Source organism: Anser anser (assembly GCF_964211835.1).
Source record: "Anser anser genome assembly, chromosome: 11".
Taxonomy (NCBI): Eukaryota; Metazoa; Chordata; class Aves; order Anseriformes; family Anatidae; genus Anser; species Anser anser.
Window position 1 is genome coordinate 14934432 of NC_139732.1, and position 19110 is coordinate 14953541.

The window sequence follows — 19110 nt, forward strand, 5'->3', positions numbered from 1 at the left end:
ATAACTGGCTTCTATTTGAGGAAGGAAATTATGATTAAATTTCAGTGCAGAAACAGAAAGGAATTGAAGGGGAAGGAAGCCACAGGCTGCTTGAGTTAGTGACTTGTAATCATGAAGGACAGTGACTTGTAATCACAAGTCAGAGGACAGTTCCATGCTCCTTAGCACTTAAAAGGACAATTGACTTCTATCAAAAGTGCAGTAGAAAAAATGAAGTGGTACAGACACACACCTGAGTTGTGTCTCTGCCACAAGGGGACTGTCTGTCCCACAAGGGGACATTCTGAATAATTTATTCTGATCATTGAAAGTTTTGGTCAGTATTAGGCGTTTCTGTTCAGTACCACGACTTCGGTGCCAGTGCCTTACCTGGATCTCTTCTGAACAGGTGAAGAAATTCAGCCCCATCTGTCTTCTCTCCCCCTGGCCTCCTCTGGCATTGTGTCTGGATGCTCTGCCAGGCGCAGGACCCAGCAGGGGCTCGCAGCAGAGCCGGTCCTGGCTAGCGGTGTTGCAGTGGTACCTTCGCTGGCCCCACCGAGTACCTTTACAGCGCCCGGCTTTTGCCCTTCCTTCTGCTGGCCTCTTTCCTCGCTCCCCGCCTGCCCTGCTCTGCAGGGAAATGTGGGCACTCTCCCCAGCCAGCATTGTTGTCTTTTCTACTGCTGGTTATCTGGGCTGCAGAATGTGGGAACAAAACTGAAAACAGTCATACTGTGAACCACTAATTTCCAAGTTTAATCTAGAACTCACCCGTGCAAAAAACACTCGAGACCCATTTTGTTATTTCTGAGAGTAAGTCACTTTCTCTCAACTCATCATTGAAAGGGACTCAACTGGAGCTGCCTTCAGCTTCCAGGTACTGCAGGATACACAGTAAATGAGTCTTAAAGCCACTATAAAGAAAAAAAAAAAAAAAAACAAACCATTTTTTCAGGCTTTGGAATTAGTCAAGAACGTCAAGTCTTGCTTATTCAGGGGAGCTTGGATGATTGATACCACCCAAGGAATTGTTTTTACAGTGATGCACCAAGAATTGCTGTGTTCTGCCAAATTAGGTCCCAAAAGTTAAGCGTTTTCATCTATGTATTGTCCGTTGATTGTTTTTCTGTATACATGCTCACTATGGATAATGCAAAACTCTGGGTTAAACTCCTGTTTAAGGTTTAGCTTATAACATTTTTGTGTCTGTATTCAGGGAAAACCTACAACAGTAATCTGTCAGCTTGTAGTGTTTTCTGTGCCATCTGCTGTATTTTAGCTGCAACTGCCACTATGTGGTGAAAACAGCTCAGAAGATAAAGTTTAGTTGGTTCACAAGTGTATATCCTATTATGTTCAGCATAAGTTATTTATACAGTGCTAGACTTTGCTGTTTTCTAAATAATAAATTAATCTGTGTATCTGTCTTCTAGGTGAGGCCTGTGGGCAAAATGAAGATAACACATTTTGTTTACTACAAAAGGTAAGACTCAAGACCAAAAATAGATAGCTGTTAAACCTTACAATTGAAAAAAAATATATATGTATATAATAATGATTCTATATGCTTGTTCTACTGCATTTTGAGATAACGACCATAGAGATTATTGTAGCACATTGTACACCCAGCAAAATTGGTTATAAACTCCCCAGGGTTAAGAAGGAAAGAGAACATGCAGAATTTGAACTTTTAGTTATATTTGCTGTCCTGGCAAGGAAAATGCATTTCTTGTCTTGTAAATACAGCAAAGATTAATAACAGAGAAAGAATAAATACGGAGATTGTAATGTCATTTTGTCTAGCAAGTTTCCTATGACCACACTTCAGAATAGAGGAACATATCTCCACCCTGCTATGAAATGTTTTATTAAATTGACAATGATATCCCCATGATAACTGCCCAGAAAATAACTGATATCACCAATTTAACTGCTGTCTTTTCTTGATTTACTGTTATTTTGGCAGTATGAAAGCCAATGCCAGCTGACACACACGTGCCTCTGGCATGGAAAACACTGATAAAAAATTTAGTAATGAAGCTTGACATTTAAGTCAAAATGAAAAAATGTCTGTGTGTATATAGGGAGTGTCTCTGACAAGCAAGGAATGAAGGGATTTGGTGCATGCTATAAAAAGATAGGAAGCTGTTGTTTATGTTTTAAATATGGTAAGCTAACATTCCTCACAGTGACAATGATAGTGGAGTGACTGTAGTTGTTGCTTACTCGCTCTTGTGCATGCACCTGAGAAATAAGCATGCTGTGGACCACAAAATGGGTCTTGCCAGAGTCCAACAGGGAAACCTTCCGAAGTTGTAGAGTTGTTGGGCTGCATTGTTTGTGAAGCATTAAGGCCCTTGTTTTCCTGAATGCTTCTAGTTTAGTAATTTAAGTCCCAGGTGAAGTAGGGAGTTACAGCAGAAACACGGTGAAATTTTTGCATATAAGTGATTGCCTCTCGTGGGTGCAGACATGTTCTGCTTCACTGAAATCTTTGAAAAGTGTATGCATATTAGTTGTGAAGCTACTAGAATTTATTATCAAAACAGTAACTTTAATGTATGAAACGATCACATATTCAGTAAAAAGCACTAGGGAAATGCATTATTTAACACATTGCCTCATGATGGTGTTTAGTGTGAAGCTAAACACAGCTTCAGCTGTAATTATATATGTACTTTACCGGTAGGGCTCCCATAAATGGATTCCAAAGCCGTGCTGAGGACAGTGTTATTACACTGATTTTCTATTACTTTCAAAATCATTTTGTTTCTGACAATGTGAACTGACAACAAAATGAAAATGTGTCCCACCCACTTAGGGTATTTTGTACACACTTGCTCTTTCTTTTCCCTTTAGTTGCCCCTTGAATGCTGACGTGCCTCCTGTGAGGGACTTGATGGAGATGTTACACTTACTAGAAACCAATATCCAGCTGCATTTAAATCACTGCAGATGTAAGCCTGTGGGGCAGGAGCTCCAAGATGCAGGCGAGTAAAGAAGAGCTCTCCTTTTATTGATAGAAAGGGATTAGTGCTGCTGTAAAGAGATTTATTTACAAAGTCTGTCTACCCTGAAGCAGCTCTTAGGCAGGCTGTACATGAACTTGGATTTGGTAACTGCATGGTGCTTCCCTTGTAATCTGTGTGGATGAAATGGGCACAAGAAATAGGGAAAGCCAGGGAAACTGGACATGTCACTGCTGTTATTTATGTGGGTTTGCATGCAAGTTTAGAAGCTTACACAAACTGCAGTAAAATTATATCCGTGTGTCTGACGTTTAATGTTTCAAGTTTTATTAAGTAAAGACAGCAAAGCCAGGTTAATTCACTGAGAAATTTCCATCAAAGTAATCAGTTTATCAAAATTGTCTTCCTGCCATTTAATGGAATTAATTAGTAGTGCAAAGAAAATGATGTTTTTAATGCAAGACACAGGACAATAGAAAGTTGTTATGTGAATAATGTATTTTTACTGTATTTTGCTAGGTTAAGTATAATTCGGGTGACCTGACCTTATTTATTCCTTTGAGAAATACAGGCTTGCAGTCATTATCTGTGCTTTAGAATGCCTTATAAAAATAAGCAATTAGATGAGCAAATAATTTACTGTTATTTGACAGATCATTAGGCAGCTACATGAAAAGCAGGATTACTCACAAGAAAAATCAGAATCCTAGGGAGGCTAGAATTGGGATTAAGCAAAATGTCTTAATATTTGAACATGGTATTAGAGGCTGAGGATAAATGACAGACAATTGATAATGTTTGTACACAAATTGGCCTAGATCATGTCTTGCTATTGAAGATGAGTCAATCCAAGCTGATTGACACTGAATAGATCTGCTCTTTGCAGAATAGATTTGTGCCACAGTGCCCTGTACTTTCACAGTAGGTACTACTGTGACTGACATTTATAAATTTCATATAGACAGAGTAGGCTTGATTTCCCAGTAGGCTCGATTGCTTTATCTTCAGTTGGAGAAAGGGTCTCTTTCCTGAGTTAGGTGATATGAAGTAGAATTGTAGAAAAGTGAGGCAGATGGGATTTATTGAATTTAAATAGGAACCTCATGGTATTATTTGTAAAGAGGTGGGAAGTGTGTGAGAGAGTTATTTGGATGAGTAAAGGCATGACAAGAACATGGGTTAGGGATCTTGTTTGGAAAAGGGGTATACAAAGGAGGAGAGAAGATGTGTGGGAGGGAGAATAGAGGGAACTGTTCCTGGTTTGGGAAGGTGGGATGATGAGAAAACAAAGAAAAATGAAGCTGAGCAGGTCCAAACTCTGTTCTAAGAGGCAATATCTCGTTCTTTTCTGGCCTCCCACTGCCTCATGTCAGGGCTTGGAAAACTGCTTGGCTAGGTGGCCCAAACTTCAGTCTTCGTCAATCCCTCATCTACTTCTGTAGAAATATCTAGTGGGTATTAATTTTCCCAGGCTTCTGGGTAGGGTAGGCACCACAGCTCTTCATTACCTAGCAGAAAAGATTTAGCTGGGTGCAGTGTGATCTCATGCTCAACATTCAATGAGAACCCTCAAATAAATGAAATATGTGAAAAAGTCTCATTTTGTGTTGAGTGAAGCTTCTCTAAGCTGAATCTGAAAATCATAACTACCTGCAAGTGGCAGAAAAAAGGCAATTGTGCTCTCTGGAGATAAGGCCATCTGATAGGCGGTGCAGCAGGGAAAAACTGTTAAAATAAGTGTATTGGAAAGAATAAGATCAACTGCTGTAATGTTTTCTGTGTAGCAAACTGCTATTGCAGCTTGAGCTGTTCCCATTACAGCAAAACATTATTGAAAGGGCTTAAATAGCTTGCTTAGCAGAGCAGCCTATAGTAGTGTCACTGTAATTAAGCTTCCACCAGCATTTCAATGCTAAACGTATCTTCAGGGTCCTATAACCCAGCTTTCAAATCTTTACTTGGTGCTCACAATACCCCATGCTGTGATTTAACTTTTGTCCAAAGATTACAATGTGAAGCTGGGCTCTCACAGAGGTGGAGCCTCAATCAGATCAGAGGTGCTTAGAGCGGTATAAATGGGCCAGAGCCCTTCGGACAGCGTTGACTCTGTGCACACAGTCCTGCCTGTGGGGAAATGGGCAGCTGAACATGTGTGCCTAGTGAAATCACAGCATATGTGTTCAGTAAGAGCCTTATCCCTGCGTGATTAACTAGTCGTGCAGCACTCAGACGAGTACAGGAAAATCACAGGGGGCTGACAGTCAGAGTCGGATTCCTGTTTCATCTCCCCTGCTGGAGAAGGGCAGTGATTGTGCCAGTCCTGTTCTCTCCCTGTGCAGTGTTGGAAAGTCTCCTAGGGTTAGGAGATCCAAACCTGGGTCTCTCCCGTCTCCTTTGGGATTAATATAGGTATTTCAGAGCCCCAACAATAAATAAATAAGGTGCAATGTTAATTCATGGATTTAGCTAGCCGCGAGTCCAAAGACTTAAACTAAAGATGGTAGCAATTCTGAACTAGCATTTGCTCATAACTTGGCTTTATATGAATGCTGGTGTGTGAAGGCCTCTCCTTTCCGAGCATAGTAATTGAAGGCCAGAAAGTAAGGTATTGAGTCATTATCCCTTTAATATTGCCTGCTGCAAGCAGTTCTGTTCGAGATGAGTACCCTGTAGGCAGTGCCTGGGTTGCTGTGGATTAGGGGCAATTCAGTGATTCTTCTGCCTAGCTTGTACAGCTACAGCTGTCACTTCAGAGATGACTAGAAGTGGGTCCTTTTTATAGTGATGCAATTCTAGGCACCTTTGAGAAGCATCGAAAACACAGATAGTGTAAAACCTTGGTTGTGCAAGTTATTTTTTGTTCTCTACCTAAATGGAGTACAGTGTAGCCCCATCTGAAGTGTTACAGCTCTTAAGTTTAAATTCTGTGTGCTAATGCTTCCAAGGCTCATCCCTTGGACGTTAGCCCAAACAGCTGCTGTCATGGAAATGAAAGCTTGTTCAACTGTTAGGCTGTTCTTTGTGGTTTTCAGAACTGTCCTGGGATGAGCTTTCTGTCATCAAAGGAATATTAACTAGAGGTGAGTATGTTTCATGGGTCCTTTCCTGTACTGTAAAGGATTTGAACCAGAGGGCCTCTGACCCTGGTGACTGAAAACATCAGAGATGGGTAGACATTTAAAAAAGCTAATCTCATAGCTATGCAAGAGAAAGCTGAGTTTTCATTATTGGTTGTGGGCTAAAATAGGATAATTTGGGCAGCTGCAATAAAAGTCTGGTGTAAGTAGTATATATAATAAACTTAAATAAACGTGTTTCTTAGAGGCAGAATTAAAGGAATGAAAAGGCAATGAAACTTGAGTCCTCTGGCCAAGTGTAAGTTCTTTATGTAAGTCCCATAAAGTGTAAACCCCATACAGAGCCATGTGAAGTATGTTGGTCACACATTTAGCATCTCATACAAATAAAGTCTGTGCTGTAATTCACAATAGTGTTTTCTGCATGTAATAAATACTCTGTGGCTATGGCACTTATTTTAAGTACCTAACATTGTAATTTTAATTTCGAAGTCTGTACATGACTATCTTGTTCTAACTCTCCCTCATATTCTCTGTGTTACCTATCATTCTTGCTCACAGTGACCTATGAAATACATGTTCTATTCATGCAGTAGGCTACAAGTTCCCTCTTAACTGCAGTAGGAATAATCCCATACATCATGCAGAACCAGGAATATGTACAGGGGTGCGTGTTTTAATTATAGATCTTTTGCAAAAATTTATTGTGCCTAGAAGTTGCTAGAAAATAAAAGTATTAAAGCTTCTGTCCTTGAAATGTGTAAGCATTAGAGGATGTTACTTCTTCAGAATGCTTTCAGGCACATTAACGGGCCCTTACGATGGTATAGGGAAGCATCTGTGTGTCTTCTTTGTGCTAGACAGATCTGAGTCTGTACACGGTGTGGTTATGCAGTGAGGTGACAAGTGGTCACTGCCAAATAAGCATAATGAGACAATGATTTTGCATCAGCATGAGACATAGCCCTGCTGCCCAGTATTTTTGACTGCCCTGCATCCAGCCCTGTGCCAGCTTTCTAGGGGTGTTCCTTGGTGCCAGCTCCTTTGCATAGTTGGCTTTCGACTGGATCCCTGCTAGCCTCGCCTTCTGCTTCTGCTGCCCGTTGCTGTTGAGTACAAGAGGGCAGTGCGACTGGGCACGGCCATATCATGTTTCTGACCCCTGTGGGTGTTACACTAGACCCAAAGGCGGTAGTTTTTGCTGCTCTGGATCCTTATCTGGCTGCAATTGCAGAACTCAAGTCATTCTCAAGCATGGTACTGTGAGGAGTGCCTAGTGTCACTTCTTGTGTCTGCTTGCCTACCATGTTTGCGGTGGCAAAATACTTCAGATTTGGAAAGCCATCATCCACCCCAAACTGGAGTGGTTAGCAGTGACATTGAGGAAGTTTCAGTATCAGTGTGGATGACTCGTGCCCACTGAGTAACACAGAGAAGAGCATCATAGTCTCCCCAGCTGTGTTACATACTCGTATCATCTCTGTCCATCCTCCCTCCAGTTCAAACAGGAATTCCTTGACCAGGAAGCCACCGACTGCTGTACGCCAAGGCATGGTAAACCACAGCGGCAGCTTCACTGACGTTCATGCTAACGATGCTGGGAAGGTGCACAAAGCTTCCTCATGTTGCAGCTTGAGCGGGTGCAGGTGGTGCAAGCAGAGCTGCCTGCACGTGCTGCTGGGGTGGCCTGGGTGGGGATGTGGTGTTGCCCTCTCTGCCAGGACTACCGTGTTTTTAGGAAGAAGTCCCCAGCTACGAGCAGCTGGGCACATGGGCAAAGTGTGCTCCGGTTCTCTAAAGGAGAAGGAGGCCTGGCAGGGTGAGACCTGTGGTTTGCTCGCAGAGCCCTAGCTGCGGACTGCATCATGCGTGACTTCTGTGGGAGCACGGAGGAGCAGGTGGCGGCGGGTCACTGAAAGGGTCCCAGTGCTTTTTGTTTTTTTTTTTGCTGGTTTCTTTGTGTGGCTACATGGGGAAGTTTTGTTGCATGTTTATAATACACAGATAACGACTGGTGGATAATGCGTGTGTTCATACATAAATGCACTTGTCCACAGCAAATCTCAACTTTGTCACTGACTGTAAAAATGATTTGGAAATACTTGAGAAAATTCTGAGCAGGTTTGGAAGGAAGGATATTCTGAAGCAGTAGGATTAGACAACATCTCTAGCACCAAAAACAAGCACGGATTTCAATGTCGTATGACAAACTAGTATGATTTAGTACTTGACTCCTGGCAAACAGGCAAACGTGCCCCAAGTTGTGTGGCTGCCAGGGAAGGATGTCGTTTGGCTGAAGGAGACACCTGGAGCGCGCATCCTTTCCCAGAGCTATTTCCCTTCCCCAAGCCCTGCGTGAGATCCCCGCTTTTCCGGCATGAACCCGGGCTCGGAGGCCCTTGTGGCTTTACAGCTCCGAGGGTTTGCGTGAGGGCAGCGCTGAAGCGACTTGCTGCTCACCGGGCCGGGCCACACCGGGGCACAGCGCTGGGGCCGAGCGCCCCCCGGCGGCCACGGGTGGGCACGGCACCCCGCGGGGCTGCGCGCCTCGGGGGCCCCGGTGGCTCCGCAGCCACAGCGGCCGCTGAGGAAGAGCTCGCTGAGGAGAGCCCTGGCGCCTCCCCACCAGGTGGCCGTGGGGAGGAGCGAGCCGGCCGCAGCATGCGCGGCAGAGAAAGGTGCCGCTTCGCCTTCCCCTCAGATTCGCAGCACCGTCAGGTTTCGCAGGTTTGCAATTAGAAGGGGGAGGAGAGAGAACGGCAAGCCGTTCCGAAAGGACACTTGTACCGCTCCCCTCCCGCTCCTGCCCTGGCCTCCGCCCCGCCGGCGAGCAAATGGCCGCCGGGTGCCGCCTCACGGGGGCGCACAGCGCTCCTCGCCCCTTGCGGGCTGAGAGGGGCTATGTGGAAAAGCGAGGAATGAAAGGATTGCCGAGGGTTGTGTGGCATCAGTAAGTTAAGTTTTGTGGGAACGCAGGTGGGACAGCCCTTGGCTGGGGACGAGTGGAAGGAAGCGCTCCTTCTCCGTTTTCTTTCAGGTCAGGCAGGAACAAAGTCAGGAAGCTGAGAGAGGTCAGGAAAAATCCATGGCTTTTATTGCTCATGAAAGAGTTTCGCTGTTTTTGTTTTCTCTTCCTGTTTCTGATGCAGACCAAAAGGGTGTTTTCTGCTATGTGTTTTCTATGGACTAGGTTTAGGATAAATCATACACTTTGATCTGATCATACTCTTAGTCAGTTCCTGGTGGGCTGCACTGAAACTGGGAGCTCCTTAAACGGGAGAGGTAACGGCTGTGGTGGTTTCTTTCACTGCAGGAAATATGTGAAGGTAAATCCACAAGAGTTTTATTTTTTTAATCCCTCAAATTTGAAGTATAATAAGAACAATAAGAAAATAAATAATAAGAAAGCTAAGAAGGCGAACAGGTCAAGAAAAAATTACAGTTGCTCTTCTTTTCTGTCCTAGCCCCATCTGGAATATAATGGAAATAATTATATTGCTCCTAGCCAAAGACGGCTAAATCCTACCATACGATGGTTTACCTGCAAGTTTACTACTACTGAGAGCCATTCCTATGCACACAACATATGCACAGGAGTGTCAGGAGTGAAAACATTTAAAATAAATGTATTTGGGTGGATCTATTAGCAGTAAAAAAAGAACATTGCTTTATGTGACTTGTTCACTCCGTTAGGCCTGGCCGGATGACAATGCTTGTGCCGAGCTGGTCTGATTAGCAGCTTGGTTGGAGCCCTTCTGGTGCTATTCTAAGCCCGTGTTGCTGAAAGAAGAAAAGGGAAGAATCCACTAATTGAAGAAAGAAAACAAAGATTCAGAAGCAATCCCTTCCCCTTTTTTTCTTTTATAACAAATCTTTGTTTTAACTTTTTGTTGTTACATTTTTACTGACGGCTTCAGTAATACTGGACTGTAATCAGATAATACCCGATATGGCTGTTTGTTCTCTGAACCGTGGAAATGGGTTTTGGTAAAGGGAACTTAGCTCACTTGACTTGGTTGGGCAGTGTGGCAGTGTGCCAGGTGGCAGCAATCAGACAGCTTTTCCTTGCTGCTTTGGTACATATCAAGGATTCCCGTCACAAGGCATTGTTTCATAAAATTTTCTGATGGGGTGGAAGTAAAAAACCTTTATTAAATGGCATGAACTTCTCAGTATGAATGTAATAAAATAATAATTTATGATATATTTTTAGGGATAAGAGTTTAAAATGCATATTAATTAAATGAATAATGAAAACCTTTATGAGACTCTCTGCTACAAGTTGCAAGTAGCTGTTTAATCAAATTCCTTCTTTGGAAAAGTGCATTTCATTATAACGTAATTAGCACTTCTATTGTGTTTTTAATACAACTTGAGCTAAAGTGTGTTTGATCTGGAGTTTGCTCATGGCAATTAGCAGTGAAGGAATTGAACTTCTTTACTGTATTCCAAGCTTTGTAATTTGTAAGTGCCATATCTGGGGAAAATCGATGGGATTTTCTAACGCACTTGAATAATCTTGGGAATATATTGGGGCAGTGATCATTAGCAGATAAAGGAAAAGCTGCAAATTTAGGGCTAGCCATTTTTCATTTTTCTGTCACATGTGAGGGCTGTCATGTTGTCTCAGAGGTCGGCAGCGCCGACAGTAGCCCACCGAGGCAGAGGGCCCAGGTGCGGCCCCAATGCAGGCAGGGGCTCTGCCCTGAGTCCCCCACTGTCCAGGAGGAGTGCATTTCCAGTGGGAAGGAAGGGCAGATCTCGGTAAACGTGGTGCCTCACAATCACTGCAATGCCTGGCTCCTAAAATACCAAACATCTGCTTGGAAACGGAAAGCATCCTGTCCTGCTGGCAGGCACGGGTCTTCCAACGTCAGCGGGTTCAGCCTCCCCAGCTGCTGAAAGCAGATTGCACCTCTGGGGCTTTTCTCTTCCTTCCCCAGGAGCTTCATTGACAGCTCTCTGAAGAGTGGGAGAAAACTTCTCTTACAGGAAGTCTTTTTGTGGGTTTGTGTCTAATCTGAGTTTGCTTACCGTGAAGATACCAGTGGTTTTATGGTTGAGGTCACTGTAGTACATGGCATGTTACTGTCTTCTGTGTGAAACTCAATGCACAGAAAATCCACACTTGAGATTGGCTTTTATGTAGTCAAAAAATAAAATACAGTACAGCCATACAAAAAGAAAATATCCAGTGCAAATGTCTCTATACAATGGAAATCGATACAGTGTTCCTTAAAATAGCTTTATAAAACAGGCTTAAAAACAGCGATTACAGGTAATACTATCTGGATGATGCTTACCAAAATACTTTATTTACCGCACTAAATAATTTCATAACTAGCTTTACCTGTTGATTGCCAATACCTTAATTATTGATGAAAACCTTAAACTGTAAGTATTATTAGTTAGAATTCTTTATAATATACTAACACATGGAACCTCAATAGCATAGACTGTTGACTGGATTAAGCAAAATAGAAGAGAATGATCACATTAAAAATAAACCAAGGCTGTCATCCCAAAATTGGCTTTATAGAGGATCTGATCCAAAGGTGATTTGATTGATAGGCAGGATTCTACTTAGTTTTCCCTTAGTTTGTATGTGGAAATTTAAGTGATTTGAAATATCTGATGGTGTCTACTATTGATAGTGATGCATTAGTGTCTACTAAGTATTGTATTAGACAGCTTGCTATAACAGCGTGGATTAATCTGGGGTTGTATTACAGTGCATTGCTCTTTCCTGCCGATAAATGATCTGGGGGAAGGGAGAGGACATGAATGATTGAAAAGGAAGTTCATGAGGTTCCACTACACTGGTTTAGGAAAAAAATGAAAAAAAAAAAAAAAGAAAAAGAAAAAGATTTAGTGTTACGTGGTTAGCTACCAAATTTAAATAATCAAATCAACTAAACTAATACATACATCTCCAGCACAGACTCTGCAAAACTGAGTATGTGTGTAGTAGGGCTCTGTTCCTGTTGAAGGCAACAGGAATCTGCATGGCCAGAAGCCAGAGACTGGCCATTGTCCTAAGAGACCCACTTCTAACAAAATGTATTTGGCTGGGTAACTTCAGGCATGGGAGTTTTCATTCCGTTCATTGTGTGGCTCTTCATCAGGCGAGAAACTGAACACATGCTTACCAGGGACTTAATAGTTGCAGTTCCAAAACCTTACTTACATTTGTGGTTCTTCTATGCAGACAAATGTGTGGGTGTGAAGCATTATGGTTTGGAAGTCTACAATATTTTCCTAGGTGGAAAATACCCGTTTTACAGTACCTGCTTAGAAAAAAATCAAAACAGTTTCACAGTAATGAGGCCCTTCCTTTGTTTGTCCCTGAAATAATACAGTTCCTTTAATAATGTTGAATAAAAAAGCTATTCACCCTTTTTAGAGATCCAGAGAGACCCTATGTTGCTATCTAGAGAGATTTACAGTATTGGAGTCTTAACATTCCCCTGATCTCCAACATTTCCTGCCCTGCAGGATATGTTCCATTGAGTAACACTGAGGTCCTATTTACAGAGAGAAAAAACAATTTTGCTGCTAGCTAGAAGAAATTCTAGCACACCAGAAAGGTGCCTGAAATCATCATCAGGCTGTTAAAAATGACAGATGAAACCAGATTGAGCATCTAAAAATCCTGTCTCATTTTATCTGTAGTAACTCATATATGTAGTCAAAGACTATAAAGCAAGAATAATTAATAGATTGGAAAGAAGGAAAAAACATGCCTCTTTTTGGAAGTGATGGAATAATTTCTAATATTAAGTGATAAACCATATGTTCCTCCTTTCCTCTGCTGGGTAAGCATAAGCGGGGAATATCAATAAAGATGTTACAATAGGGCCAGGCAAACCAGCAGGCTGGAGATACAGGAGGTTGTACAAAACATTTCTTCTCAGTGCCACCAAACCTCTCTGTTTCAGCGGATGGATGAAATGCATGTTGATGTACAGGAGGAGAGGAATGAAGGAGACATTGGAGACAAAGCCACTTTTTAAGGAGAAAGATCTATCTGGGTAGGGAGAAAAGTCATGTCCTGGAAGACTCTAAGTCCCCGAGCAGCAATTTTAGGGACAGAACAAAATGTCAGCAAGAATAGCAGTGCTGGGGAGTGGATATACATTATTTGTATTTCTTTTTATCCCTACCTCTGTCATTTTTTTTTCTGGTCTGTTTGAAAACCTATACTGCTTGGGTGAAGAACTGTGAAATCTTCTTTGGCCATTGGCAGGCTCTTGTATCTATCTGTATTGGGAGGGAGAAAATTCATGACTAGTTTGAACTTAATACACAAAATCTTCATTTGGTTCTGATCCATACAGCTCAGCTAACATTTTAAACCTGGGTCCCCAGTCGTTTAGAAAGTCATAATCAATATCTGAGTCTGAGGAGCCTGATTCCAAAGAACTGAGAGATTCTGCAATGGACTCAGCACCTTCGTAGCCATAAATGTGAAGTGTGTCATATGGCAGCAAATCCCTGTCATTGTCAGCTTCATCCTTCTTAACCTCAATCATAATTTCCATTTTTTCAGCACCAGAAGTTGGATTTCCAGGAGGTTTTTGGACCTGTGCGTATGGAGAGGGCACTGTTTCTGGCTTCATTCCATTCTTGCGCACAGAGTTGAGTACAGACACATCATAACTGGTGGTATCCATTTCACCACCACCTTCTTCATCGTAAGTTACAAGCTGCTCGTGAATCTCTGCCACATTCCTCCCAAGACCACTCAAATCCTTCTTGTGTCTCTTTCTTAGAAGAATTAGCAAGGCGATTACTGCAAACAAAACTTGAACAATTGTAAATAGAGAAGTAACAAAGTAAAACAAATTGCATTTCAGATATTTAACATAGTCTGAAGTGTACTTTTTCCCATTTTTTTAGATATGTATTTTAAAAATAATAGTTTCAGTTACTGCTAAATTTTAGGATTTGTATGTTCTCAAAGCAGTTACGTCTCAGCAGGAATCGTACAACTGACTCTTGAAGTAGAATCACAGGTGCAAACGTATAGTGTCACAAGTGCAATGAATGGTTCTAACAGCTACTGCCTGGAAGTGGTAAATATTTTAATGCCAGGCATCAAATGCTTCTTGTGTGGTAATTGCAAAGGAGGCCTCTTCTCAAGCAAGAAAGAATTTGCCCATTCTTTGACAGATTCGAAGTACAGCAAATAAGTTCTGTTCTGCTGATTTATGGATTTACTTATGTATATAAGTTCACTGTACTGCTGAAAGTATTTCCAGCCTTTGAAAACAGGAATCCTGTTGTTATTGCCCCAGCACAAATTTCCTTTTTATAGCTGCATGTGAGCCTGGTAATACTAAGTCAAGTATAGTATGCATATGTGCAATGACCTTTCCAATGACTCACCTTTTCCAATAGAATGAACAAGTTTGTAGTTGAAACTAAACTAACAAGCCAAATAGAAAAGCAAGTGAGATGAATCAAATAGTTAAAGTTTTTCTGCCTTTGTGACCATTTTATAGCCACGAAGTTTTCTTGGACCTAAGTTAAGAAAAAACAAAAATGAAATGCCCACAAGTCAGAGAACATTACCGAAGTCGAATAACTTACCGATGATTGTGAAGATACAGACAAAAATGGCCACGAGTGCTTGTATACTAACTCCGACTTGTTTAGCTCTTTCCTCACAAAAAGTGAAGTCGCCTTTTTCATTACATTTGCAGACACTGATAACAAGTGTATTTGTGCTGCTGAGCTCAGGATCACCGTTGTCTGAGATGATGACAGGCAGGTAGTGGATTTTGGCAAGTTCACGATTAAACTGTCCATACTTGACTGTGATATTAGCTGTGTTATCTGGAGGAAGTAACGACATCTAATTCAGTGATAATCTCTACCTGATTTTTCTTATAGATTATCAGTCATTTGGTACATCTTCCCCTTTGACAGAGCAAGCCTTTAGGGAACCCAGTGAAACTTGGGTGGCAACAAATGACATTTTCTTTCCAGTAGGTTAAGCCTTTAAAAATATTTTCTTAGCTCAGCTGGACCAATCATAGGTCATCGCTGCAGCTTTTCTCCCCTGTGCCCTAGTGTCTCACTTTGGCTATATGAGAAAATGCATTGCAGGAAAACATTACCGTGGTTCTCAACCAACGAGAAGTTGCTATCTTCTGTGGCCAGGGAGTATTTGAAGAAACCTCTAGGTGATATTTCATCCTTGTCAGTAGCTGAAATCGTGATGATTACCTATAAAGGTAAGATGGAAGAGGTCATAAATTTCAGTATACGTTGCCTCCAGTGATAAAAATGCTTACAGTATATAAGTTAGTGCTGGGCTCTGTATCCTGTATAACCCCTCAATAAATGGCAGGACAAAGATATCTTATGATGTTCCTCTTCCAGTTCTTTCAAGGGAAGTAATTTCCTTGTAGCTCTTCAAAAAGAGCTGTCCTTCCTTCGTTCACAGATGGGAAACAAAAGATGAAATCTTGTGTCAATAAAGCATAAAAAAGTCTTATGCTCAGAGACACATAGATTGAATTTTCATTTATACGTCCACAATGGATATTATCTAAAGTGTTTAACTTATTTAGAAGCATGAGGCTCATTAACTGAATGCCATTGGGACTGCTACTCCTGAATGACGTGTTTTTTTTTCAAAACCTCAACCTGGGATACATTAGCTGTATAAAATATAAAAAATGTATATGATTATGTCCCAAAGGTAATTTAAAAATTAATTTAAAGGTGAAATAATACCTTATGTGTTCTAACAGATTCCTTTAATAATACCTTGTGCATCCAGTCTGTGGCAGCGTCTCTTCTAATCTAACATAGTATGTGTAGGCTACACAAATTCTTGTGTCTGAGGTCAAACACCTAAATCCACAAACGCTATCACTCTTCGTGCATGCAGGTGCTTGCACTCTGATAAATGCTATAGTAATGTTATACATAGCAGTATTTCTCTCAGTTTTTTGAAATAGTTTTGTTTTCACTGTCAAGTGTAAACACTCGTAATAAAAAAACTGAGCTGCTAATTTTTGCTTTGCAAGGGTTGCCTTACTTCAGGGTTCAATTGCTAAAGCATGTACATACTTAAAAGCCTGGAGGGAGAGGAACTGCGCAGCCCATGTGTGCAAGGAGGTGAAAGTCAATATTCCAACAGTGTGAAGTCCTGAAGAAAGATTACTAACCACTGACATTTTGGAAATCACTGAAATGGTCAGGTTTTTGAATGTGAAAACTGAGACTATCTTTTAATAAAAGATATTTTTGGCCTAAGCTTGCAAGTAGATAATCCAGGTTTAAGGGAGAAGCCCTCTTCCTGTCTCACCTTTCCTGGAGCAGCGTTTTCACACACTCTGGGTTCCTCAGGATAAACAAGTTCTGGAGCGTTGTCGTTTTCATCAATGACTATTACATGAACTTGGGCGTGTGATTCTCTGTCAGAAAGACGGCCTGAAACGAGTAACAACAATGCACATCTCTGAGACAGCTGGAATCGTGGGGCTGTAAAGCTCCCCCTTTCCACTGCTCATGTCCACATCTGTGACTCCTGCATGCTGAATATGGGGAGTTTCTAGATCCATCATTCATTTAAACTTTTCCTTTTGACAGATTCAGATTTATTTTCTGAAAACTCTTGTATTGGCCTAATTCATCAAGGATCCACGAGGAAGAAAATGACAATTGCTTGTGCCTCCCTGTGATTCCCAGACTGCGTGGCTATGGTGTCCGACATCATTCTCGAGCCCTAAGGCCACTGGTACAGTGTGCCCATACTATTAAGTACCTTTTCCCTGCAGAAAAGCCCGTCCTCCCCAAAACTGACTCTGGGGGAGGGCCCCAGCCAGCTCTGCTTCCCCAGCCTGAGCGGAGTTGTGCTGGGCAGTAAGCTTGGTAGGCAGTTCTTGCACCTCCATGTAGGGGGGTGACACTGGTTGGGATGTTTGCTCCAAACACAGGCTTATGCCTGTTTCCCGAGCTCCTTCCTCTCCTCATGCCCCTTTCATTCCTTTTAACAAACTGAAAGCATTTTTGTAATATCTAGGGCCCAAATCTTAAAATTCTATTTGACCTATTTGTAGACACTCATTTGATTTGGAAGATTGCTGTGCAAACCCTGCAAGCATCCATTTCGTTTGTAGCTTAGTGGAAACAAGCTGTCAGGTTGTGGCTTTACTTCTTGATAAGGTACAGTCCTGCTGTAAAGTCACCCACTGCTTTCTTTCAAGTAAGGAAATGGATAGCACTTACCATCTTCCAGGATTTCCTGGGCTGCTACAGTGATGTTGTACGAGGAGCTGAATTCTCTATCCAGGGGCTTGGGAAGTTGAATAATTCCAGTGTCAGATACTCTAATGTAGTCTGCATTAGGACTAGCTCTTCGTCGAACAAATCTGTTTTTTGTTTGAAAAGAGATATGTTAGTACAAGGGTTATAATATTGTGTTTCACTTCAGTTCTTCATAGAAGGCCAGACGGCTGTGTAACAAATTGCATTCATATCAGGACTAGGCAGTCTCTGAAGATTTCCCTAAAATTAGGCAAGCTGTGAGAGCGTAACATACCCATCCTAAAAGTTCGCAGGTTATTCTCTTTTGCTGTTTAAGAAGTCTGTTTTCTTTTCCTTTCAAATCACATGCTCGAGAAAGTTATGATAAAAATTGTAACAGTAAATTACAACTGCAACCACATAAAGTTATCCAAGATTATGCATTTTCCCATGAATGTTCAAGTGGTTTATCAGCGACTTTATGCAGTAATTAAATAGGTGCAAGTAACTTATGCTCATATTTGTTGGTTGGCGTATATATCTATGGCTGCAGTGACTGAAAAAATCAGATTGTATTTTTTCATGCTTTTGTCTGAAAAATAGGGCCAATGTCTCACTTGTTTGCCAAAGTTTTGGACTCATTAACAGATTCTCCACTTTAAAATAGAATTACTAAAGCTGGTGTTGTGTTACCTGATTTTCCGTTTAGCTGCGTCAGGGTCGTATGCCCAAACTGAACCAAGTATTTTTTTTTCTGGATCATTTTCCCTTACTTTAAATTCATATGGTAGCTTAGTGAAGACAGGGGGCTCATCCACGTCAGTGACTTCAATGGTAACTGTTGAAATGCTCCTAGAGCCACCGGATTTAAAATAGCGAAGATCAACTGTGGGATCTGTTGCTTCAATGTCAAACCTGTATTCTGCTACTTTTTCGAAGTCCAGGGGCTAGAAGAAAGACAAGCACAGATAGTCTCTCTTTTGTCATGTCTAAGTAAACTTTGCATTAGCTACCCATGCAAATTAAAGCTCTGTGCTCTAATTTTATTGGGAAATAATAGCAAACCGCACTCCAACTAGACTCTGGGGGAAGCAAATCAGAACTGAACTTCTCTTTCATTAATGGAATGGCTCGAGCAACTTCTGGTTTTGAACAGATTCGTTCAGTATTCGAAGTGCAGCAATTATTTCTTGGTTTAAATCATTTTCTTTTTATAATTCTGTAGCCACCAAAAATTGCTTAGCTCCTTTTCCTCCAGGGTTGAGGGCCAGAGTTTCCTCTTCTCTCTTTTCCTTCCAGGCAGACTTCATAGCTGCACTGAATGATAGCTGGGGAATTTAGTGATAAATGACATCCGCTTCCTTGTTTTTCCTATAACTGAGATTATGAAAAGAATCCCACAATGGAAGGAAGGCCAGGAGCTCGGGCACTGAGAAATGCCCCAGCTGTCTCTTGTCTCACAGGTTGGGTCCCTATGCACCGTACCCTGAGATCGTACACTGTGAAATAAGCCATGGTTAATACTAGTGACTCTGTTTTCTCTGTTTATTTTTATTTTTATTTTTTTTGAGTAGACATTGCAAATGGAAATGGCAGTGCTTATCTATCAGTTGAAATTGTACATCACCTGCCTGTATACTTAAAATGATGACATACACCTGAGGCTGAAAGCAGGTTGCAAAACACTGGGGAGAACTTTTCCCTCTGCCTGTTCAAGGATGAGCTGCGTCCAGATCAGCCCGTGTGTGTGTGAGGGGCTCTTCCTCAGGGCAGAAGTTGGCAAGCAACGCATTCCTCTGGGCCCTGGGCAGATCAGGGGA

At 41.7% G+C, this 19110-nt stretch overlaps 2 protein-coding genes and 1 long non-coding RNA gene across 22 annotated transcripts in view; 2 read left to right on the forward strand and 1 right to left on the reverse strand.

The window, feature by feature from the left end:
- LOC310879827 (uncharacterized protein) overlaps positions 1-19110 on the forward strand; it is a 225534-nt gene that overhangs the window by 64073 nt on the left and 142351 nt on the right. For 14 of the 17 annotated variants that reach the window (XM_083794750.1, XM_083794752.1, XM_083794753.1 and 11 more), the window contains 3 exons: positions 1416-1465; positions 2842-2972; positions 5984-6031. In XM_083794750.1, the coding sequence (XP_083650876.1) occupies positions 1416-1465; positions 2842-2972; positions 5984-6031 (229 nt within the window). The remainder of the gene's footprint in view (positions 1-1415; positions 1466-2841; positions 2973-5983; positions 6032-19110) is intronic. The other 3 variants (XR_014571125.1, XR_014571126.1, XR_014571127.1) reach the window with 1 other exon arrangement.
- LOC310879861 lies at positions 9106-11893 on the forward strand. The gene is made up of 2 exons (XR_014571188.1): positions 9106-9354; positions 9493-11893. It is a non-coding gene; the product is annotated as an uncharacterized lncRNA (long non-coding RNA).
- Positions 11152-19110, reverse strand: part of CDH5 (cadherin 5) — a 33478-nt gene continuing 25519 nt past the window's right edge. For 2 of the 4 annotated variants that reach the window (XM_083794680.1, XM_083794678.1), the window contains exons 7-12: positions 17984-18237; positions 17273-17415; positions 16350-16474; positions 15151-15259; positions 14621-14866; positions 11152-13832 (exon numbers count right to left, since the gene is read on the reverse strand). In XM_083794680.1, coding sequence (XP_083650806.1) covers positions 13327-13832; positions 14621-14866; positions 15151-15259; positions 16350-16474; positions 17273-17415; positions 17984-18237 — 1383 coding nt within the window. In that variant the 3' untranslated portion in view covers positions 11152-13326. The remainder of the gene's footprint in view (positions 13833-14620; positions 14867-15150; positions 15260-16349; positions 16475-17272; positions 17416-17983; positions 18238-19110) is intronic. The other 2 variants (XM_083794681.1, XM_083794679.1) reach the window with 1 other exon arrangement.